A 24,678-nucleotide genomic window follows, 5' to 3' on the forward strand; every position below is an offset into this window, starting at 1 on the left:
CACTTAACAACTGTCTCGCTTAGCAACAGAAATGTTGGGCTCAATTGTGATCATACATCACAATCATTTTGTGATATTTAGGATCATATTGTCCTAAAAGGACATCATTTTTTAAATTGCGGTAGCTTGAAGCCGCCAAGCGAAAGTTTTCCCTCTGCAAGATTCTCTCTTCCCTTGTCAAGTCCTTCAGTGATTCTTAACTGATTAGGTATACTTTTATGTTTCTAAAATGACAGCAAGTTGAGTGAGTGGAACTCAGCTCCAAGACATTTGAACTAATCTTCAGAGACAAGGCATATATTATTTTCTCTGTTATCTGATTGAAATCGAAGTATATTATGACCATTAGTTCAGATGAAGATGAGAAATGCGGTGAATAAGTACACAGCCCTTGTTTCCGCAGTCAAAAATATGTAACTGTTTGTCACCTCAAATAGTTTTATGGTTTGTGCAGCGGAAATAATGAATATGTTCAGCTCACCTGTCCATCAGAATCTTTTTTTTTTTTCTTGATTTCATGGTCCTGAATTTGGCATGGAACCAAATCAAGTAGAATCTGTCTGTACGTGAATGACACAAAATCTCTGTGCATATCTCTGTGTTGATCAGTAAAGGAGAATATTTGTAGCTCAGGGTTGAAATGAAATTTCTCTGTGTTTCTCTCATCAAACCGATAAATGCTTAATACAGGTAGTCCTCGACTTACAACAGTTCATTTAGTGACCATTCAAAGTTAAAACGGGGCTGAAACAAGTGACTTATGACCATTTTCCACACTTACAACCATTGCATGAATTTTGATCATTCATGTGATCAAAATTCAGATGCTTAGCCATTGGTTCACATTTATGACGGTTGCGGTGTCCTAGGGTCATGTGATCAGCTTTTGCGACCTTCTGCAAGCAAGGTCAATGGGGAAGCCAGATTCACTTAACAACCGTGTTACTACCCGTGTTTCCCCGAAAATAAGACCCTGTCTTATATTTTTTTGAACCCCGAAATAAGTGCTTGGCCTTATTCTCAGGGAGGTCTTATTATTTTGGGGCACGTGGAGCAAGACGGGGCTCCTTTTGCATCTTACCTGATTTCCAGCTCTGTCTCCCTCACCCTAACCAGAGGAAATGGCGGGAACTGGCTGCGCATGTGTTTGAATATTTTCAGGGAGGGCTTATTTTTGGATGGGCTTATTTTAGCACATGTGCTCAAAAGCCCAATTGGGTTTATTATCAGGGGATGTCTTATTTTAGGGGGAAAGGGGTAACTTAACAACTGTTGTGATTCGCTTAACAACCGTTGCAAGACAGGTCGTAAAATGGGACAAAATCCACTTAACAAATATTTCACTTAGCAACAGACCGTGAATTCTGGGCTCAATTGTGGTTGTAACTCGAGGACTATCTGTAGTGAGATTTACACTTGGATATACTTGCACTTAAATGTTAAAGTTATTCTAAGAAATTGCAACCCAAGGTGTCCCTTGAGGGTGGCTACTCTTTTTAACTGCTACTTATCAGAACTTCGGGCCAGGGAAAATCTCTACGCTTAGCCCTGACTGCTATAAGGTTAACGTTTTTAAAGTCTAGGATACTTTAAACCAGGTCTTTCCAAGTCAAGATTCATTGCTCAGTTTTGTACTGTGTTGAACTGGGAAGAGGACTACATTCCAGCTGCGGTTATCTCAAGGAGGTCATAAAAAAATAGATGGCGATACAGGTCATGTGACAAGCTAGAATTTCCTGTGCAAATGTGCCCTAGATGTGTCTACTCTAGGCTTACTCCTGCTGAATGCTTCACAAACTTCTTGTCCATTACTTGTCTTTTGTATTATAGGTGGTCCTTGTTTAATGACCACCCTTGGGGCTGACAACATGCTCAGTAAGTGAAGCAGTCACTACATGAAACTGTGAGACTCTGTTTGTGAACGTTAGATTTCGTTTGCGTTACACATCAGTGAAAGCGTGAATGTGAGAACTGATCATAAAGTTACTCCTTCATCACCATCCAAACTGCAAAAGGTCACTAAACAAGGCTGTTAAACAAGGACTACCTGCACTTCTAGAGTTGTTGTTAGACCTGGATATCACATAATTCACATAACCACTAGATACTAACAGATATTAACAGAGTTGGAAGGGACTTTGTAGGTCATCTAGTCCAATCCTCCCTGCCCAAGCAGGAGAACCTACGCCATTTCTGACAGATGGCAGTCCAGTCTCTTCTTGAAAGCCTCCGGTGATGAAGCTCCTACAACTTCCGAAGGCAACTTCTGTTCCATGGGTTGATTGTTCTCACTGTCAGAAAATTCCTCCTCATTTCCAGGTTGAATCTCTCCTTGATCAGTTTCCATCCATTATTCCTTGTCTGGCCTTCAGGTGCTTTGGAAAACATGATAGATGGTAAGATGGTAGCAAAGCAACATTTTCTGTATCTCTTTCAAGTGTTTCTCAATCTTGGAAACTTGAAAGTCTCTGGATATCAGCTCCCAAAATTCCACAGTCAGCCATGATAGCTGAGGAATTCTGGGAGTTAAAAGTCCAGACAAGGTTGAGGAATGCCGATCTAGTGAGTTCATGTAGTAGCCTTCCAGATTTTTGTAGTCAAGATCTGATACCCTTAATTCCGCTTGCTGTTTTTGGCCGGTATAAAAAGATCGGACCATGTCTGCTTTCTACTGAGTCAAGGGAAAAATAACATGGTGAGATGAGAACCGTTAAAAGCTCCTTGGGTGTGGTTGGGTAAGTTCAGCAGGTCAACTGCTTTTCCCAAACTCATCAACTTTTATTTGACAGCGGGGTAGTTTCATTTTGTTTTGATGCATGAGGTTTTAGAGAACTTTTTTTTAATGAATAGAGGCCAAGATCGTCCGTTCTTTGGCCCCCACAATGCAGTATGTGTGAAAGTGGAAGAGTACTCCACCCTTCCCTACCCTACAAAATAATAAATGGATTTTTCCCCCACTGAGAACATCAGTTGAGTAAAGAATAGGAGAGATTTCCCATGCAGTGGGTGGGCAGGCTGGCTGTAATGAACCAGGGAGTTAGGAATGAAGGATATGAAAGACTGTTTCCATTCCTTACATTAAAAATCTGCTGTATGGAACTTACCTCTACAATTGCAGCTATTATCCCAGTGCCATAGAAACATAAAAAAACTTGACGCAGAAAAAACCCCGCCATTGGTCCATTCAGACTGCTTTTCGATTGGTTTTGTTTTCTTTATTATTTTATTTTTCTTTATTTCAATCTTAGTTTAATTTAATTTAAATTTTTTTATATTCTTCCTTCCGCACCAGAGGTGGGTTTTAGCAGGTTCTGACCAGTTCTGGAGAACCGGTAGCGGAAATTTTGAGTAGTTTGGAGAACTGGTAGTAAAAATTCTGACTGGCCCCGCCCCCATCAATTCTCTGCCTCCCGAGTCCCAGCTGATCAGGAGGAAATGGGGATTTTGCAGTAACCTTTCCCTGGAGTGGGATGGGAATGGACATTTTTTTTTTTAATTTGATTTATATGCCGCCCTTCTCCGGAAACTCAGGGCGGCTTACAATGCGCTAAGCAATAGCCTTCATCCTTTTGTATATTTATACAAAGTCAGCTTATTGCCCCCACAACTGGGTCCTCAATTTACCTACCTTAGAAAGGATGGAAGGCTGAGTCAACCTTGAGCCTGGCGAGATTCGAACCTGCAGTAATTGCAGGCAGCTGGTCTTAATAACAGGGTGCTTTAGACCACTGTACTACCAAGGCTTACAGTATCCTTCCCCTGCCACACCCACCAAGCCATGCCACACCCACCAAGCCACACCCACAGAACCAGTAGTAAAAAAATTTGAAACCCACTATCGCTCCACACCTCTGTCATCATCGTTCTTATTGTTTGCTCCTTTCTGCCACTTACATAAGTTGCTATGCTCTGGCAGTTCCTCTTAGTCCCCCCATTGTCAACTGTATTATTCTAGCATCTTATCAGTTTTATGGAAGGGTTTTTTAAGCTAGGCCCATTGTGGTATAGCGTACATTCAAAAAAGTGTAAAAACATTAAAAGACTTCTGCAACTGCTTTTGTCGGATTTAAGATCCTGGGCTTCCTCTTTAAGAAATCATCCCACCAAAGTTGCAGATCATTCCTTAAAAGTAATATTATGTTTCTAAGATGTTAGTAGCCTGCATTTTCATATTGCCTCTGGTGGCAGGGAATTCTTTTCTTTTTTTCATCATTATGGATTGATTGATTGATTGATTGATTGAGCGTTTGGCATATCATAGATGGACTAGCAATATATATTAACATTTCATCTAGATTACTACAACCCAATAAAATATAAATGTTAACAAGATCTATGTTCAAACACCAATGCCAAGGCCATCTAACCATTGAAGCACAACTTCACTTATATTTTTTTAAAAAATTAGATACTGGACCGGTATATGCCCTCAGTTTACAGCCAGTCACGATGTGATCCACCATTTGACATGGAACCCCGCAATCACAGTGAGGGGAGTATGCTATGCCCCATTTATACAGAGTGTCCTGGCAGACGCCATGTGAGGAGTAAATCCTATTCAGGATTGTCCATTGCTGGGGTGGTAGTTCAAAGTCTGGGATTTTTGTGGGATCATTTATAGGTCTTCCTATGACTGGGGCAGGGGTGAATTCTAGAAGGTTCTGACAGGTTCTAGAGAACCGGTAGTGGAAATTTTGAGTAGTTCGGAGAACCGGCAAATACCACCTCTGTCTGGCCCCAGAGTGGGGTGGGAATGGAGATTTTGCAGTATCCTTCCCCCAGGAGTAGGGAGGGAATGGGGATTTTGCAGTATTCTTCCCTTGCCACGCCCACAGAACCGGTCGTTTAAAAATTTGAATTTCACCACTGGACTGGGGGTTCAGTGATCCATTTGGCTTTCCCTTTGACATTGATTTGGCAAATTCAAATAATATTCCCAATCTCTTTTTTCATTTGGGCCTGAAAATGTCTGTTTTTTTGTTTTTGTTTTCGTTGTCATGTATTTTGAAAACCAGGAAAGTCTACAGAATAGCCTGGCTGCCAGCAGTCGCTAGTTTCTTTAGTTCATGCTGTCGCACTACCCAGGATGCCCCACAAGGAAGTGAGCTTCCCAACCCATCATTGTTTAATTGTAGGGTACAAGATTCCTAGTAGGCAAGGTTTTTGGGGGAGGGGTTTAAAAGTTTTTACTGACCTCCTCTCTTCCCTCCCTCCCTCACCTCCATTTTTTTTCTCTATCCAAATTAAGTCACATGAATGAGGTGACGATCTTCAGGATGAAATTTCATTTTGTTCATATAACATGCAGTATTACAGCAAAATTGTTTAGATGTATACATTGATGAACCATGATACTGGTCTCTGCCTTTCTTTCCTTGGACACTTAGACATAAACAAAACTGAGTTTTGAATTGTGGCTTTCTCACTAATCTAATTCTGGACATAGTTTAGTTTAGTTTAGTTTTATTTGATTTATATACCGCCCTACTCCCAAAGGACTCAGGGCGGTGAACAGCCACAAGATAAAACACATAAATACAAAATTTAAAAGCAAAATAAAACCGAATTAAACAATTTGGCCGAAGACAGATTTAAAACGCCCCACTAATTAAAAACAAATTAAAATTTGCATTTTAAAAAGGGGGGGAAAAAACATAGATTTCTACTCAGGGGAAACCTATTCATCCACCAGGCAAGCAGTTCCAATTAAAGCTACATGCACCCTGTGTTTGTAGTATTTATAACTTTCCTGAATTTAAATTCAAATTCCTTTTCAAATTTTCAAGTTCCTAGAATTGGCCTGCTGGAGATACAGGGTTCTAAAACACAAACTCACAAATATATAGTCGTCTCCCAAAAATTTCTATACTCTGGAAGAAAATCTCAGAAATCCTTAGGGCAGGGGTCTGCAACCTTAAACACTCAAAGAGCCATTTGGACCCGTTTCCCACAGAAAAGAAAACACCAGGAGCCACAAAAACCCTTCCCGTGCCTGACTATTTCTTGAGCAGCCACAAAACTAGCATATGTAGTTGAATTAAATGTTCTGTTTTCTTCTGAAACTTTTCTTTTCTTGGATTTATCCATGATTGGCCTACCAGGGGTTGAAAAGCTCAATAAATTGCGTGCCGGCGGGTGACACACATTGGCGGTTGTGACGCATATTTTGAGTGACAGGGAGCCACAGCAGAGAGGTGAAAGAGCCACATGCAGCTCCAGAGCCGCAGTTTGCTGACCCCTGCCTTAGGGTCAGTTCAGCTGCCTGTTCTTTTCTGAAGTCACTAAGTGAATTTTTGGATGAACAGAAAGGCTAGAGATGGATTCTGATCACCAAGAGCGAAAAGTAATTTGGGTAAAAATCCACAAGCATGCAATTTTCTCTAAATGAGCCCTGACTCATTGGTGATTTTCTCTTCTCCAAAACCCTCTCAACTTCGTATGACCAGATAGCCCCAATTATAATCAGCAAAGAAGCAGTAAGGGTGCTTCAATTTTCTTTAGATTAAAGATGAATTTCTGACGTACCCTCAGAAAAATGTGCTTATTAAGTTGTTCAAAAGTGGATCCCCTGCCATAAAGCTGAATAAGTGAAAGGGCTATTCATGCTAACATTTTACAGTCACATATTGTGGAAGCATGCGTGAGATTTGTCTTCCTGCCATGTACTGTCAACACAGAGTAAGTTCTTGCTTTTTGAAGGCAAGTTGGGGCTTGGAGATCAAAGTGTTTAAGAAAAACTCACCTTGTTGCCCCATTGGCTGTATGAGTTAATGGGTTTCATGCTGGTCTCCCAGCAGGAGAAGACAAAATTGGTAGATCGTATTTCAAAAACAAAGAAACACAATGAAGAACAAGTAAAGGCACTCAACAGCTCTCTGCACTTGAAACATTAGACAGCACAAAGAAAAGGAACATCTCTTTTGCCTTGTGTTTCTTTCATTCCCGTGATCTCATTTTGCTTTATAATATGGGAGGAAACATTTCAGTAGCCAGTCAATATTAATACATCTATCACTGTCTTTGAAATTTTTTGTCCTTCAAATGTGCAACATCCGGTCTTCGTCATTTCTTCAACGTTTTGATGATTCAGATTTTCTTCTCAGAGTGTTGATTATGAGCAAAGGCATTATGCTAGTAGAGAACTAGAAGTTTAGGAGTATTTTGCTAAAGGCATCACTAGCTTTCCGTAATAGCTAAGGACATGCCATGATGCTGTTGAACATTTTCTCAACCTTCCCTGTTCAGTTTTATTGGCTGAACCCAGCTCAGAGAAATGTGCAATCAAATGAAGGCACAACAAGGATTGAATAAAGATGATGTTAAGAAGCCTTATGTAATGGGATGGGTGGAAATAAGAGAAGGGGCAGCTGCCTATAATAGTAATTGCCGTGGTCTTCTTGAAGTTCCAAGATCACTGTTTATGCATTTTGTTCTCTGGGACCAGTCTGGCTACTAGAAATGTTTTTTTTTTGAACAAGACTGTTCTGAAATGAAGGCTGTACATTATGCATGTGGAATGTGATGCTCAAAAATAAAAAAAAAGATCTTAAACAGTGGGACGGCTTGCCTCAGTGTTTCATCACTGGGGGCTTTTAAGACGAGATTGGACAGACATTTGCCTGAAATGGTATAGGGCAGGAGTGTCAAACTCAAGGCCCGGAGATTGGATCCGGCCTGCGGGGTGCTTAGATCTGGCCCACGGGGCCGTCGTGGAAACAGCAAGAGACTGGCCTGTGGGGCCTCTGCCAGCGAAAATGGAGCTCAGGGAGGCTGCCAAGGCCTGCCCGGGCTCCGTTTTTGGCCACAATGGCCTCCTGTAGCCCTCTGCCAGTGAAAACGGAGGCCCGGGGAGGCCACAAGCCCCATTTTCGCTGGCAGAGGGCTGCAGGAGGCCTTCGCGGTCAAAAACAGAGCCTCGATGAGTGATACCGAGCTGGCCACGCCCACCCTGGCCATGGCCCCCCAGCCCCACAACACAACCCTGATGCAGCCCTCAATGAAATCGAGTTTGACACCCCTGGTATAGGGTCTCCTGCTTAAGCAGGGGTTGGACTAGAAAGCCTCCAAGGGCCCTTGCAACTGTTCTTCTTAGTTGTAAGAGATCTCTGAGCAATAGCTTAGATGTCCTCTGGAGTTGCTATGAGCTGAAATATGACTGATAACTCTACTCCAGAGGTCCCTTCCATAACAATGAAGCGCACACTTCCAGATTGCAAAGTATTGTGCAGTGAGCTCCGGAGTCCTTGGGTTTCAAATCAGAAGTTTGGTTTGCTAACACACAAGCACTTCAGCAAAATAAAAATAAAGTCAAGCAAACAGCAATGAAAAATGTAATTGGTAGCTTCAGGCCAGTATAACATCCGTGGCCAAGGATAATATATCTTTAAGTACTTGTAATCTTTTGAAATTCCTCCTGGCCCTGCCAGAGAGAGAGGACATAGAGATTACCAAATGGGAGGTGGGAGGGAAGCGACTTGGAGTGGTTAGGAGGGGGGAGGGGGTTGGAGAACTTTGCCAGACACACTTTAAAGAGACTAATGGATTTCTAATGTTTACATTCTTTATATACAAACCTGCTTTATAAATGATCCTGGCATTAAAGCTGTAAAACAAAGTCATAAAAACAGCCTGCAGCTCAAGCATGGAACATAAATGCCTTTTTTTTTTTTCCGCGGGCAGATGAATGAGAGGCAGTGGAGAGAGCAATCAATATTTATGTGCCTTATCTGTGTTTCTGCCGTGCTGTCAGGGAGATGGTAGATAGAGAGGGGTCTGTAATTCCAGCTTTTGGGGTTTGAGTTGGAGCTTGCCTCCCTGGTGCTCAGTACTTACCTTGAGAGTACAATATTTCAACCAACTCTTTCCCTATCTGCAGTGTAATGGGTTCCATTTCACAGGGTGAACTTCGAATGCCAGATGATAGCTATTCTGTCACTATGACTGCAGCAGTGGCAACCCCTGTCAGGGAGAAAATCATATACCTTTCCCAAAATTTTGTGCAGAATAATTGAAACACAGTTTTCCCTGAGTTTGGTTCACGTATTATAAAAATATACCGTATTTTTTGGAGTATAAGAGGCACCTTTTCCCCCTCCAAAAAAGAGGGTCAAAATCTGGGTGCGTCTTATACTCCGAATGTAGCCCCGCCTGGCTTCTCAAACGGAGGTTTCAGAGGCTGAAAAAAGCATCAGAAACGAAGCTTCAGAAAAGAAACCCCCAAACACAGCTTCAGAGACTTTTTTTCTGAAGCTCTGTTCCGGAGGCTTTCAGAGGCAGGAAAAAAAGTTTTTTCTGAAACAGAGTTTCAGAGGCAGAAAAAAAAGCAAAAAAAAAGCAAGACACAGAGCTCACAACCAAGGAACCATACTTCGGTGCGTCTTATACTCTGAAAAATACGGTAATGGTTTCCCCTGCCCGGTCATGACTGATTTTAGGGGATGGTGCTTATCTCTTTTTCCTAGCCGAGGGAACCAACGTGGTCTAAAAATGTTTCCGTGGTCATGTGGCCAGCATGACTATTCGCCAACACTATTACCTTCCCACCGAAGTGGTACCTATTTATCTACTTGTATTTGCATGCTTTTCAAACTGCTAGGTTGACAGAAATATCACGTGGTACTTGGGTCTCGAACTGCCAACCTTTCAGTTGACCAGCCCAGCGTCTTAACTGCTTGGCTACCATGCCCCTCACATATCATACTCCTAAATATATACCTGGAAGAGAACATCACCCAGAGCAGGGATGGACAACTATTTCAACTTTATGACCTGTGGACTTCAACTCACAGAATTCATGAGCCAGCTGTGCTGGCTTATGAATTCCGAAAGTTGAAGTCAACAGGTCGTAGAGTTATCGTAGTTGCCAACCCTTGACCCAGAGGAAGGTATTACTGTATAAAGTGAACAAAAAATTAAAAGGAAGGATTTTGTCTGTGTATGTGCATATGTCTCTCTGTGTGTGACCAAATTAATATCACAGATGTTTATTTCATTTATTTTGATCCAAGCCGAAGATCTTGGATTCAAGGAGGAGTTGCTATCGAATATACTGTATGTCGTTCCAATTAGAGTAACCTTTTCCAAGATTCATAGCACTAAGTCTGGAGAGTTCAAAACGTCTAAATTTTAAGTGAATCCTTTTGGCATTCCACCAAGCAGTTAACAGAAAATCAAGAATGAAACTGTAGATCAGAATACTGGAATGGTAATAAAGTCGCTCAAATAATACTAAATTTACTGATAGAGTTGCAAAAATTGTCCAGTTTTAATAGAAAAGTTGGGTTTCCTGCAGCTACTATAGCAAAAGCTACTGGGATCGCATGCAGAGATAATAAATTTGGTTTTGTTTCAGAATTTGAACTCATAGGCACTTAGAGCATAATATACCACCCTTACTGTTACGGGGAGTGAGGCAAAGGTCACTGATATGGCAACTTCTGGAGACATCTGAATTGATGAAAACCAACTGGAGAACATAACAAGATGCTGTAATTTTACAAATTGAGATTGAAAGACCATGGGGGGGGAAATCTATTGCGATGATGATGATGATGATGATGATATGTTGATAATGATGATGAAATACTGATGATGATGATTTTGCTTCTATTCAAACCGCAGCCCATTTTGAAGAATAAACAGTAATGACCACTTTATCTCTATTAGCACTGGGACCTACATTGAAGGGGGTATTTTATTCTTCCTAATGATCTTGGGCAAGCATTTTCAATTTAGCTCCAGAAAAGCCCATTCATCATAAGACTGTCTTGTCTGGATTTAAGCTTTTTGCTCTTACCGTTCCATTCTTACCAACTCTGGGCTGCTGTTGTGCAGCGGCTTCACAAGGGCACACCAGGAAGGCATTGTGTACCTCAATTACCAGCCCCCCCCCTTCACTTGTATAATTGGTAAGGTTGAGAGAAAATTATAGAGCTGAAAATGAAATTAAGGGGGAGGGGGGGGACACCTGGCAGCAACAGAGAGCAGGGAAACGAAGGGGTACATGTGTCGTGGCACGCAAACACACGCACAGAGATTAGTTTGGAGTTTAATTTCCTGTTTCCAAAAGAGCAGTTAATGGATTATGACAAATGTCCTACTGCTTTCCCTAGTGCTGTGTTAAAATGGAAATGGAAAGTCAATTTTCCTAAATGGATTTTAAATGGTGGTGTGTATACATTTTCTGAGAGAGAGAGAGAGAGAGATTTGCTCAGGAGGCATCTCAGGTTGCTTTGGGTCTGCTCCATTGTGCTTCCTAAAGACTCCCCCCAAAAAAGCTATCCTGATTTGTGGCCAGCAGTGACAAGCTTTTCTGATCATTTCATATGGTTCTATTGCTGCCTTTAATAGCAATAGCATTTGGACTTATATACCACTTCCCACTGCTTTACAGCCCTCTCTAAGCGGTTTACAGAGTCAGCCTATTGCCCCCAACAATCTGGGTCCTCATTTTATCGACCTTCGGTCGGAAGGATGGAAGGCTGAGTCCACCTTGAGCCTGGTGAGAATCGAACTGCCAAATTGCAGGCAGCTGGCAGGCAGCAGAAGTAGCCTGCAGTATTGCACTCTAACCACTACGCCACCGCGGCGCTAGTAATCCTGCCTTACTTACTAGCCCTACTAAGAGTTTTTGCCAAGTCCTTGCAATAAAAGTGTGTTAAGCTTTTATACCATGGTGGCCATTACTTTTTTTTTTTTTTTTAAGAAAATAAGTTGTTGGTCATGGTGGGCATGGCCTAGTTGGCCTCCTGCACCACAGCGGGGGGGGACATTTTTGCCCTCCCCAGGCTCCGGAGGCTTTCTTCGAGCCTCCGGGAGGACAAAAACGGCCTCCCCAGGCTCCGGAGGCCCTCTGGAGGCCAGAAACGTGTCCATTTCTGGCCTTCACAAACTTCTGATAGACCCATTTTTTGCCCTCCCCGAGCCTCCATGTGCGGCCTGCACTTACCTGCATCCAAAACAGGCCACGTGGAGACTCCTTGGAGGGGAGGGGCAGGGTGGGCGGGGCCAGCCAGGAGTAGGATTTGTGGGTTCTCCGAACTGCATAGAATCTTAGCTAGAGGTTCTCCTGAATCCCTGCGAACCCCCAGCAGCCCACCTCTGGCCTGAACATATTTTTCTCTTCAGGACTCAATGCTGGGGATAAGGCTTCCTATCCTAGATAGTCTGTGACTCCAAGACCTGACAATCTGACTTCAATTTATCATGCCACTGTTATCTCCTAGCTGTAGCACAGAAAGTCTACCCACACTTGGGAGTCAGAGTGATGTTTAACATCTGCCGAGTGCTTTAGAATATTCAGAGCGCTTTATATATCAGTAGAGTGATTTTGTTCCCGTGCTGTTGATAGAGGAGGAAAAAGAAAAACCCTGAGCAATGTCTGAAGCCATCTGTAAATCTTTTGATGTTATCAAGTTCTGTCTTTGAGTAACTATGATTTACTAAGATCTACTGGATTTATTTCTGAGCAAGAATTTTGCTTTATAAAGTTTATAAATTGATAAAGTTTGGCTCTAGCACTTTTCCATTTGCAGACCTATTAAGGATATGCCTTTACTCACGTTTTGATGTCTAAACCAAAAAAGTGACCGACCAAAATGATTTCAGTCTAGTAAAAGTATGGTTTGTCTGCTGATAGCAAAAAAATGAATAAAAAATTGTAATTCTTCTTTCTCCTTCATTTTTGCTTCTTGATGTAAGATTGGTTTACCACTACTTATTCTGACCTCTTTTATTGCAACAGCTGTGAATTCTGTTCATTCACAGATGAGTCCCAAATAGTTGTAAAGAGTCCTTCGGGATAAGGCTGATAATCACCCACCTTTATCTCCCTTGACACGCTGCCGAAGACCTAATTGGCAAAGCCACACGGAGTCCAGAATCAAACAGAGCTTCAGACTTTAAACTGAACAGAATTAACAACGTTGCTTCCTGCAAAGGCCCATGTGCCTTTGCTCCTCTTTTAAGTCTTATGGGAGGGGCCAATCATCTCCAAGCCCTACTCCTGAGTCGTCCCTTTGGTTTTAACTGTTCTTGCCTTCTGGCAGCTCTGCGCATGTGTGCATTGGGAAACAGGCTCCCCCTGTTTCTCTGCCTCACTGAGGTCCGACTCTGGAGGCTCCGAAGGCAGCATGTACTTCCCGGATAGCCCTTTCTCTGCCTCTGACGCAGAGCACTCGTCCGAGCTTTCCCCAGACTCCAGAACTGGCCCATGTTCCTCCCCAACCTCCTCACTGTCCAACTCTGCTGCCAGCTCCTCAGGCCTCCAGCAGACCACAACAGTACTTTTGAACTAGTTCTTGGTGTAAATTAGACAAAAAGGGATGAACCATATTAAATTTCAAACTGGAGATGGTAAGAATCGGAAAACCATTTTTACTGCAGGATCCAATCTGGGTTGTTCACCGGGATCAGAGGTCTAGTCTTCCGAGCTTTCGAACTCATGCTGGAGCCCATCATCAGGGAACTTCTCTCTTCTGGAATGTGTGCTTTGGGCTGCTCTATGCATTGTATTTATGTGGTGCATAGCGGTTGGGTGTGACTTCCTATTGGTTGATTGGTGTACTGATGGCTGACTATTGGCTGTTGTTTCTTTGGGCTGCCAAGTCCTCAGCTCCTAAGTGGTGGTATGTCAGCACTCCTGTTGACTGACAGGAGGCCTGTTTCCCATTTCCTGGATGGACTTCAGGCTGGAATTCTGGGGATTGAAGTCCACTGAGCTTGAACTTGTGGAGTTTGAGAAACGCTGCTTTAAAATGGTGAACCAATAGCTGAATATGAAGTTAGATTACTATTAAAAGCAACTAGAAGACTTTTTTTTCTTTTTCCTCTCTTCCTACAGGGATTGAGTATGGAGATGTGCTGCCAGATTCCTTTCCATCAGCACCTGCAGAGTCCCTCCCCAATTTCCTCTTGGAGCCACAAGATGCCTACATAGTGAAGAACAAGCCGGTGGAGCTGACCTGCAGAGCCAATCCAGCCACCCAGATCTACTTCAAGTGCAATGGAGAATGGGTGAATCAGAATGATCATCTCACAGCAGAGAGTCTGGATGAAGTCACGGGTGAGAAACCTTGGAGAATTAATCCATTTCTTATATTCTGTTCGGGTTTTTTTTCCCCCACCTCCCACTCTCTTTTTAAGATTTGTGGACTTGCCTTCGTTGGCAGTAGAGAATTAAAGTGGACAAAGAGGCTAAAGATGTCTGCCTCTTGTCCTTTTTTTTTTTTTTAATTTGGTTTATATGCCGCCCTTCTCCGGAGACTCAGGGCGGCTTACAATGCGCTAAGCAATAGCCTTCATACTTTTGTATATTTATACAAAGTCAGCTTATTGCCCCCCACAATCTGGGTCCTCAATTTACCTACCTTAGAAAGGATGGAAGGCTGAGTCAACCTTGAGCCTGGTGAGATTCGGACCTGCAGTAATTGCAGGCAGCTGGTGTTAATAACAGGGTGCTTTAGATCACTGTACTACCAAGGCTCTATGAGACTGGTGGAAGTTAAGAACTTTGTGATGGAAGGGAGATTGTTCAGATTAAGCTCCTATGAAAGTTAATGAGATGTTCTTCAAAGAGAGAAACAGCAATGATGGGCAAGCTGCTCCAAAAAATAGCTGAACCTCTGTACACCATTGGAAAATTGGCTATATTCTAGAGGAGATTCTCAATTCATGCTTTAGCCTACTATGAACACGTATCCTAGGACCCGTAACAGAAACCTCTACATTTTGCAAAACTTCCTTGAAAGATTAAAAAGATGCCTAAATTATTCCTTCAAAAGTAGAACGTGAACAATCTGGTACAGAAGCTATACATTGAGATGAAACAGATCAGTCTATTCCTGATCCAATTCTCCTTGTTCTCATTTTTTTTAACATAATAATTATAAAATCACAAACATAGGGAAAACCTCACCCAAACCAAGTTTCTATTATGATAGACTTACACAATTGTGACTAGATAGATAGATAGATAGATAGATAGATAGATAGATAGATAGATAGATATCAGAATAATCTCATTTAGAATTCTAACCTTGTTTAGAAGAGACTCATAACTTGTTTGTTAAGTGAAGTGGTTGCTAAGTGATACCGCAACTGTGTTTACAATCTTACTTCAGCTTTCCTTTGCTTTACAGGCCATTGAAGGTTATATATGTAAGGAAAAGTAGCAGAATTACTTTTTCATCACTGCTGTAATTGAGCAGTTGCTGTATGGGGCAGTTGTTAAATGAGGACTACATGTATGTTAAATCTACTTTTGTTACCTGAAGGAACTAAACCCCAAATGAAGAATCAGTAACAAGAGTGCAAATTGGAGTGGTGGCTATATTAATATAAGCAAGAAGTAGAAGCCATAGGATCAAATACAATTCTTGATTTAGTATTCCTTTAATACAGCGTCCTCCATCTTGCTGGTACAATATACAGTAGTATCTAAGCCAGGGTTAAACACCCAAAGAGCCACAAAGGTCCTAACCGGGAGCCCCCATTCAATTCTGGAGCTAACCGGAAGTCCAGTTCCCACATCATAGTCTCCTCCTAGCGCAGTGTCCTTTTTCCTCTGCTGATCAGAAGTCGGTTCCCCCATCATAGAGTCTCCTCCTAGTGCAGCATCCTTTTTCCTCTACCTGTCCTAATCGAAAGCTCTATCAATTGTGGAGCTGACCAGCAACAAGGAGCCGCAGCAGAGGGATGAAAGAGCCACATGCGGCTCCAGAGCCGTGGATTGCTGACCCTTGATCTAAGCAAACAAGGCTGATCCTGGAGGCTAAGTAGGTGTAACTTTAGCTAATACTTGGGTGAGTACCTGGAAACTCCAGGACTATCGCCAAGACTGAGAAGTCACAGTGGCAAATCACTTTCTGAAACCTGCCAAGAAAACCACAAAGATGCAGTCAGCAGGTGCTGAGCTCAACTGAAGGGTGTTTTTTACGTTGAGTCTGATGCATCTGAAAGGCAAGAATTAGGAAGAGGCTATTCAAATGAAGTCGGTGGCATTCAAACAAGGGTGGAGGCAGGGAGGCAATCTGTCCTAAGTGCAGACAATAAGTGTGTGTGTGTGTGTGTGTGTGTGTGTGTGTGTGTGTGGTGTGCTGTTAAAACAAGGCAGCTAGCTGCAAGTATGGAGTCAGATTGCTGCCAGTGTGCCAGTCAGCTGTTTTATGTTCAGTAGCACAGCAGTAACAAAGAACAAAGTGTGTTTTCAAGTCAATTTTGACTCCTGGCAACTTCCCCCTGCAGTTTTTAAAGTGGTTTGCCGTTGTCTTCTTCCTAGGGCCAAGAGAGAGTAACTGTCCCCAAATTGCCAACTGGCTTTGTGCCTAAGGTGGGATTAGAACTCACATTCTCTGAGTTTCCAGTCTGGTGCCTTTTTAACCGTTATACCAAACTGGCTCACAGCAGCAGAGAAGCAGAGGGGAGGGTGTCAGAGATGCTAAGTATGCTGTTGAATGAAGGGCATTAACCATCTTGAGCATAAAAAGGTAAAGGTTCCCCTCACACATAAGGGCTAATCATTCCCGACTGTAGGGGGCGCTGCTCATCTCCATTTCAAAGCCAAAGAGCCAGCGCTGTCCGAAGACGTCTCCGTGGTCATGTGACCGGCATGACTAAACGCCAAAGGCGCACGAAACGCTGTTATCTTCCCACCAAAGGTGATCCCTATTTTTCTACTTGCATTTTTTATGTCCTTTCGAACTGCTAGGTTGGCAGAAGCTGGGACAAGTAACGGGAGTTCACCCCATTACGCAGCACTAAGGATTCGAACAGCTGAACTGCCGACCTTTTGATCGACAAGCTCAGCGTCTTAGCCACTGAGCCACTGCGTCCCTCATGTTGAGGATAATTCCTCACAAAAGTATCCATTTTTGAGTGAATTTTATGTCATAGGATGCATTTCTAAATATGGTTCACCCTGAAGTAACATTTTTAATACCCATGTTTTTAAATCCAGCCTTAAAACCCCCTGAACTACATTGCAAAATTGGAGAAGTGTATAATCCTCCATAGTAGACAAATTCTCATCCATACATTTTTGGAGATGTTAAGTTAATTTGTATCGTAAGGGGGTGGGTGGGTGGGGAAATTGCACAGATTTGTGATTTCAGTATTATATCATCCGAATAACTTCACACTACTGTAATTGCACTAACCTCGTAATACATAGCTACTTCCGGAAAACTTTTCAACGAAGTATTTAACATGAGGCTGTTAAGAAAAACATTTCTTAGAGTGAAGAAGATAAAATTCTTTCATAGATAACACTTCCTTTGCTAAGAGCATAGGAATGAACAAGAGGGATGCGTAGTCTATTGTTTATGGGCAAGAGATAAGAAATCCAAGAATCTGATCTGAAACCTAGTTTTTTATCTATAATGCCGTTAAGGATTTTAAGGCTATATTCAAGCAACTTTCTGTAATGGAAATAGCTAGAGTTTGTGCACCAAAGTAAATAACTTATTAATGTAACTGTGAAGTTAGATGTCTTATTTCCCTTAAACTTCAGTTGACTCTTGTCTTCTTGGACTTTCAGCGGAGACTGCTTCAAAGTGGCCTACAGCTGCTCAAGAGGTGGCCTACAACTTGTTTTAACAAACTAATGCACAATTAGCACATAACAGTTCAAACCTATCTAGCTTATAGCAAGGGTGTCAAACTCGAGGCCCGGGGCCGGATCTGGCCTGCGGGGTATTTAGATCTGGCCTGCAGGGCCGCCCTGGAAACAGCAAAGAACCGGCCTGCTGTGCTTCTGCCAGCGAAAAGGGGCTCTCGAGCTCCGTTTTCGCCTGTCATGGCCTCTTGCAACCCTCTGCCAGCGAAAACGGAGCTCGGGAGGGCCAAGTGGCAGAAGCTGATCTGTCCCCGTCCACACACACACACAAACACAGCCAGCCGAGGGTTAAGGAAGCACTTGGAACACACCCAGGTCTTTATCTCCAACTTGGCAGCGATATACACACCGTCTGCCAAGTGCTTTTATTTCCACAGAAAACAGAAAGATAATATACTCAGCGTACAAGAGTCCAACAGAAATTAATATTCCTCTCAGCAGTTTCGGACGAGGCTTTAGTGGCTATCCAAGGTTTACTTTTGTTCGTCACAGGGTTCACTGGCCACCAACCTTTATTATATAGTCTCTGGGGTGTGGTCCAGTGACTCAGTTCTAATCCCTAGCACACCTCCTGAGCTGCTGCAATCATTTATCACGCCTTCGGAGGCGTGCGTCCAGGAATGACGTCTCTCCTTCACTCTCATCCGAGACACTTGTCTCCCTGCTAATCTCCTCTCCCTCGGCCAGCACCTGAGACAGTGCCAGAGGGGAGAGGCCTGGAGAGGGAGGCCTGGCTGACTCCTCTTCCTCATGTTCGGAGCTTTCTTCCTCCGATGGGACAGGCTCAGAGGGCGGGGCCACAACAGAAGCATCGCGGGCCACCATAGGCGCCCCTGACACGAGTGACATTGAATTGGCCATGCCCACCCTGGCCACGCCCACCCCAACCCCCCAAGGTCAAACACAACCCTGATGTGGCCCTCAATGAAATTGAGTTTGACATCCCTGGCTTATAGAGTCTGCAGATGGTCATTGCCTTGAGAAATCATTGCTTGATTCTCCCTAAAAATAAGCCAAGGAGTGCAAGTAGATCAATAGACTTGGTTTGCAAAATTTAAATTTGAATCTACCACCTGGCACATCTGTTATAGGACAGATTTAGTTACAAAGCTACTTTGGTTCTGTTTGTTTTGTTTTCATGCCTTGCTTGTGTGTTTCCCAGAGGCATTTGATTGTTTATTGTTAGGAACAGGATGCTGAACTAAATGGCCTTTTGATACGATCCAGGAAAGATTTTATATTCTTATATAGACTGAAATAGAATAATGGAGTTCATGTCAGAGTTAATTCCACATTCTCCTGGCAATTTTAGCATGCTGGAATCTGAACTGGTCCCAAACCTTTGTTTGTTTGTTTATTGATTTTAAGAGAGGCAGCTTTAAAGTATTCTGATAGGAATTGGTGTAAATACCTGTTTGACAATTACCATAATAAAATAATAGCATTTGAAATACCTGAAACCAGAGTTCTCTCCCAATTTCAAAGGCAGTAAAAATGCCTTTTGGAAACTGGATTATTATTCAAGACCAGTTTTAAGAAACTTCTGTCATCAAATGCCTTAAGTAAATCCTTACACCAAATCTAGCCACCGTCCTGGGATAATTGGAGCATTTCATTACTTTTCTTTTTGATTGCACTCAACTCTGCTGGAGGATCTGGGCACAGCTTGTTCCAACAACTTCCAAAGCAATTGCTTGTTTCCATCAAAATCATTCTGCATTTTCTCATACTCTTTAACAATCTTAATCATCCCTTGCTACTTTTCTACATTTTTGTAGCAGTAACTCTCAATATTCGATTCCACATAGCTTCCACATCAGTTTTTCCTTCTTCCCTTATTAATAGAGTAGAAATTCTATTACTTCTGAAAGATTTCTCTATTACTTTTAATGTAGGACTCATGCTTTGTCTTCTTGCAATTGTTCTACTTTTACTCTTGTTGATTTCACTTCTTTTCTTCCATTTCCCCCCCAAGATCCATTCTGACCCTGCTAAGAAATGATCTCGCCCACATTCAGAACCTCTCATTACCTGGTATCCTTCAGTAAAGTATTCATCATCATTGTATCAGTCATACTTTTAGATATTATTCCATTATTGTGGGTATCCGTGACTAGGCTTTGGTTTAAACCATAAGCTTGAAATCAAGAAACCTTTTTCTAAATGGAAACTCCACAAACCGTCATTCTCTCATTCATTCTTGGGTCTCCAAATGATATTCCAGTGTATCTCAACCTCTACTTGATCTAAGTGACAATAATTCAGAAATTTTGCCATATATTTCAGCAGTTCATTCCTAATTAAACCAATATCTTCATTCCCTGCATGTATTCATCAGCTACCCTCCAAAGTTCAGACCATTTTTATTCGCATCTATTGCACTGTTCTAATTCCTCTTAGTTAGTATACAATACACACACATGCATACACTTTACTATACATTCCTCTTCCACTCCAAGTTTCATTCTTGTAACTGCTATGGTCATCACCTATAAATATTGACCACTATCAGGGTCAGTCAAAGCCTTTTCATCACATGTTTTAAGATGGACAAGGAACAGATTAGAGTATTATAACTATAGATGAATCTACCAACATGCATTGTTTTCTACTACTCATGAAGATAGTGACAGTCGGTTTGGACACATTCTAGTCTAGGGGTATCAAACTCGATTTCATTGAGGGCCGCATCAGGGTTGTGTTTGACCTCGGGGGGCCAGGAGGGCCGTGGCCAGGGTGGGAGTGGCCAATTCGACATCAATGTATGCCGGGGGCGCCTATGGTGGCCAGAGCACTCTGTCAGTGTAAATGGGTTCCCGAGCTCCATTTCCAGCTGTGACGGCCTCCTGCAACCCTCTGCCAGTGAAAACGGAGCTCGGGAGGGCCACATGTGACTGTTTTCACTGGCAGAGGCACTGCGGTCTGGTCCTTCGCTGTTCCCAGGGTAGCCCTGTGGGTCAGATCTAAGCACCCCATGGGCCACATCTGGGCCGCGGGCCTTCGGTTTAACACTCCTGTTCTAGTCATTATACCACAAGTGTAACCAAAGTCCAGTTATCCAATCTCCTTATGCTCTTCTCTCTGAGCTAGGACCTCTAATCTAGAGAATACCTTTCAAACAAACATATTTTGCTTGTGTGCCACCAGTTCAGAGGTCCTTGTATCCTTCTGATGTTTTACATAGTGCATTATCCTTATAGAATTCACTTCCATTTTTTTTAAAAAAACTACTATCTAATAATTTGAGTTGCTCCAAAGGTAATTACCCACATTTTTCGGAGTATAAGACACACCTTTTCCCCCCTAAAAGGGGGTGAAAATTTAGGTGCGTCTTATACACCAAATGTAGCCCCGCCCACCCACTGGCCCCCACCCTTTGGCTTCTGCCTCCCAGCAGTTAACCTCCTTGCAGCAAGCAGCAAGAAGAAACAGCTCGTTTCAGCTTCAGCACAGCCTAATTAGCACAAGTTGATTGGATCAGCCTCCCAACTCTCAGCTGTTTTGATCTCAGCTGTTTTGCACAGGGCTCTGCTGCTTGCTGCAAGGAGGTAAATTGCTGGAGCAGATTTTTTTTTTCCTTGTGCTAATCAAGCTATGCTGAAAACAAAAATGAAAGTAAAGCAGGCTGTTTGCTGTTTGCTGCAATGAGGCAAAATTGCTGGGAGGCAGAGGCAGATTTCTTTTTCTTGTTCACCAAAAAAGGTAGGTGCGTTTTATAGTCTGGTGCATCTTATACTCCGAAAAATACGGTAGATGATTTATTTATATATTGTACAAATCACCTGTTTTCCAACTTTCAGATTATTCACACTTTATTATCATTGCTTACAACTCATAACAGCATTTGCCGTTGAAACTTGATGGCAGGATCGCTTCCTGAGTGTAAACTCAGGCACCACTTGTGAGTTTCCAGTAGTCATTATTTGGTTCCTTTGGGACAGAAGGCTAAAGTAGGCCTTTAATCCATCAAGACTCTTCTTATGTAGAATTTGGAGGGGGCATATAGGAAGATGGCTCTGGGTAGGCATTGTTACTGACTGCTTCAGATAGTAACCGTTCAAAATTACAACCAGAATGAAAAAGTATGTTTGTGGTCAATGCTTGGAGGAAAGCCTTCAGTGTGAAACTGATTAATATCTAGTCAATTTCAGGCAGAAAGTCCCAGAGGGGGAGGCTTGTAATCTAATTGAGGTCACCAAGTTGAGCTTGTTGCCCTTAGCACTTTTAGAGACACACCCTGTGGGGAAAAGCATCTCAGGAAGAAAGAACTTGATTAAGCAATCACTTTGCCCTATTGGGGGGGTGGGGTGGGGGGAGGCAGGAAACAGGTCTGGCACAAAACACTGTATGAGAGAAATTTATGTGAATGAAAGGGCAGCAACCAGCAATCTTTGCACCCTCCCTTCCTTCCTTCCTTCCTTCCTTCCTTCCTTCCTTCCTTCCTCCCTCCCTCTTTAGCGACCATTTCACTGGAACCAAATACAGTCACTAAATGAGGACCACCTGTATTTGCTTCCCATCAAGAACATTTTTATAAAGAAGAAAGATAATCTGATGACCTCCTAGTACTTAAAGCTAAATTGAACTTTTCTTTTTTTTAAAAAACTTGCACTGCCACTCTTTTCCAATTTTCAAAATATTTCCTTTCCCTGTTTTCACTAGACACAAATATTTCGTTCTTGCAGACATAGGGGATATTGAACACACTTGATATTAAAATGATAATAAAACAAAGCTGCTGCTTTTAAGATTTTTCTCTCCCTTTCTCATGTCACCAAAGAACAAATACATGCATACATACACCATGAAATAAAAACAGCGCAGTTATGGTAAACGCAGTAGCAGTAACAAAATATATGAGGCAATGAAAAGTAGACATTGGGCAGGTGACTTTGAATCTGCCGAATGAACTGTCATTGGGGACTTGTTTCCTGTGAATTGTGGAATAAACTCTGGACACATGTGGTATAAATTGGTAGTGTAGGAGAAGAGCTGGCAGAGGTGGAGGTGGAGGAGTTAAATAAGTCACCAGGCTCGAGTCATTACGTTCCCACAAACAATCTAAATCCAAACCCTCTTAAATTCCATTGACCCTTATTTGGCGCCAATTTAGTACTGAACTTAAGTTGACTAGATTTTTTTCTCTATAGGCTTGGGGAATTAATCTTTTTTGAGTTGCAATTTAACATATGGGCCTGGGTTTTTTTGCACCTGACAAATAGGGGTAAAATCTATGTGTATGATCTATTAACATGTTACATAAAGGATTCCATGACCGAAACCAGTTCTGTTTAGTTTTTAGACGCACTCGGGGGTGGGCTGCTGGGGGTTTGCAGGGATTCGGGAGAACCTTTAGCTAAGATTCTGTGCAGTTCAGAAAACCCCCAAATCCCACTCCTGGCTGGCCCCGCCCACCCCACCCCGTCCCTCCCAGGAGTCCCCACGCGGCCCGTTTTGGATGCAGGTAAATGCAGGGTGTGTGTTGAGGCTCAGGGAGGGCGAAAACGGACCTACCAGAAGTTCCGTTTCTGGCCTCCAGAGGGCCTCCGGAGCCTGGGGCGGCTGTTTTCGCCCTTCCAGAGGCTTGAGGAAAGCCTCCGGAGCCTAGGGAGGGCAAAAAGGAACCATGGTGCAGGAGGCCAACTAGGCCACGCCCACTATGGCCACGCCCACCCAGCAACTGGACAGAGAACCCGTTGCTTAAATTTTTGAAGCCCACCCCTGGACGCGCTGCCAAGTACTGTTATGGAGAGAAGAGCTGTCTATATGTTCATATTTTACAAATTCAAAGAGGATTGAAACTATATTTCAATCTGGTTCCCCCACCATATATCCATGTTGTGCTTTCTACAACTAGTCAAGACAAGCTTTAAAAGACGCTTGAGCTTATTAGTTTAGAAGCCATCTAAAAGTAGATGGATTACAGATTAGCCCTCTTCTTATCTCATACTTCTCTTAAATCACAGGGTTAAGGATTCCAGGTCCGATGCCTAGTTTATGTAGTGACTTTTTAACTTTATTTTGAATAAACCTTGTTTCAATCTGGGCCCTATATCGTATTATTTATATTAATGAGAAGTGGCTGTAAGATATATAACTATTACCAAAGCAATCATGATAACTTCTTTTTCATTTGCTAGATTCATTTCACTTCTTTTTTTTTAAAAAAAAAGTAAAATAAATACAGCAAGAAGAGATTGCTATAACGAAAGCTTCCATTTAATAAAGTCTATTTAATATGCACTGTTGAACTTACACAAAAGTCCATATTAAATGCCGTCAAGAGCTAAATTATTTAATTGGCGTGGAAGTTGGTAACACGGATAGCAAATGGATTTGCAACAGGCAGGAGCCTCTTTTGCCCCAAGAGACTCCTTGCTACATGTTCCCCTTGTAATCTCAACTGTGTTATTGTCACAGCAGCTAAAGGAGCCAGACGTGCTAGGCTGTGATTCAGAGAAGCCATGCAGTAAGGAAATATGGCATGGAATTTGCTGGGTATGGCTGAAGGAATGGGTGGACTCAACAGAAATGCCTACTAAAGCCTCATAGTTGCAACGAGCATTCAAGTTACTTTAATAATCAAGAGGCTGGCACTGAATTTTTATCTGAGTAGAAGGAAACAGTAGAAGAGAATATGTGTAGCTGAAGGTTGAATTGTGCAGTTTTGGGTGCTTTCAAAAAAAAAAAAATCAAAGACTGAAAATAGAAGAAGATTAAATTATGGTTTCATTCGATCTCACAGCACTCTTTACGTCCATAAAATCAGGAGTAGAGAAAGAATCCATGGCACCAACACTACACAACACACCAGATTTAGCCAAATACATAATATAAGCTTGCTTATAAACAACTTAAAAAGACAATAAAAAAAGCTAAGAACACAAAACAAAAACAACAGGAAAGATTATTTCTAGCAGCCAGCAGCCAATAAGGAGGAAATAACACTAGACACACAATCAAGCAGAGAACAATATCTTAATCAAGAAACTACAAAGGAGAAAACTGTACTTTCACCAACATTGGCAGGGCAAATTACTATATATAAACAGGGAACAAACACCACA

General features: G+C 42.4%; 1 protein-coding gene across 2 annotated transcripts in view; it reads left to right on the plus strand.

Annotated features, from left to right (window-relative positions):
- UNC5B (unc-5 netrin receptor B) overlaps nucleotides 1–24,678 on the plus strand; it is a 261,779-nt gene that overhangs the window by 172,690 nt on the left and 64,411 nt on the right. For both annotated transcript variants that reach the window (XM_060682249.2, XM_060682250.2), the window contains exon 2: nucleotides 13,841–14,062. In XM_060682249.2, coding sequence (XP_060538232.1) covers nucleotides 13,841–14,062 — 222 coding nt within the window. The remainder of the gene's footprint in view (nucleotides 1–13,840; nucleotides 14,063–24,678) is intronic.

The sequence above is a fragment of the Pantherophis guttatus genome, chromosome 6 (genome assembly GCF_059756535.1).
Source record: "Pantherophis guttatus breed Tessera chromosome 6, ASM5975653v1, whole genome shotgun sequence".
NCBI classification, from domain to species: Eukaryota; Metazoa; Chordata; class Lepidosauria; order Squamata; family Colubridae; genus Pantherophis; species Pantherophis guttatus.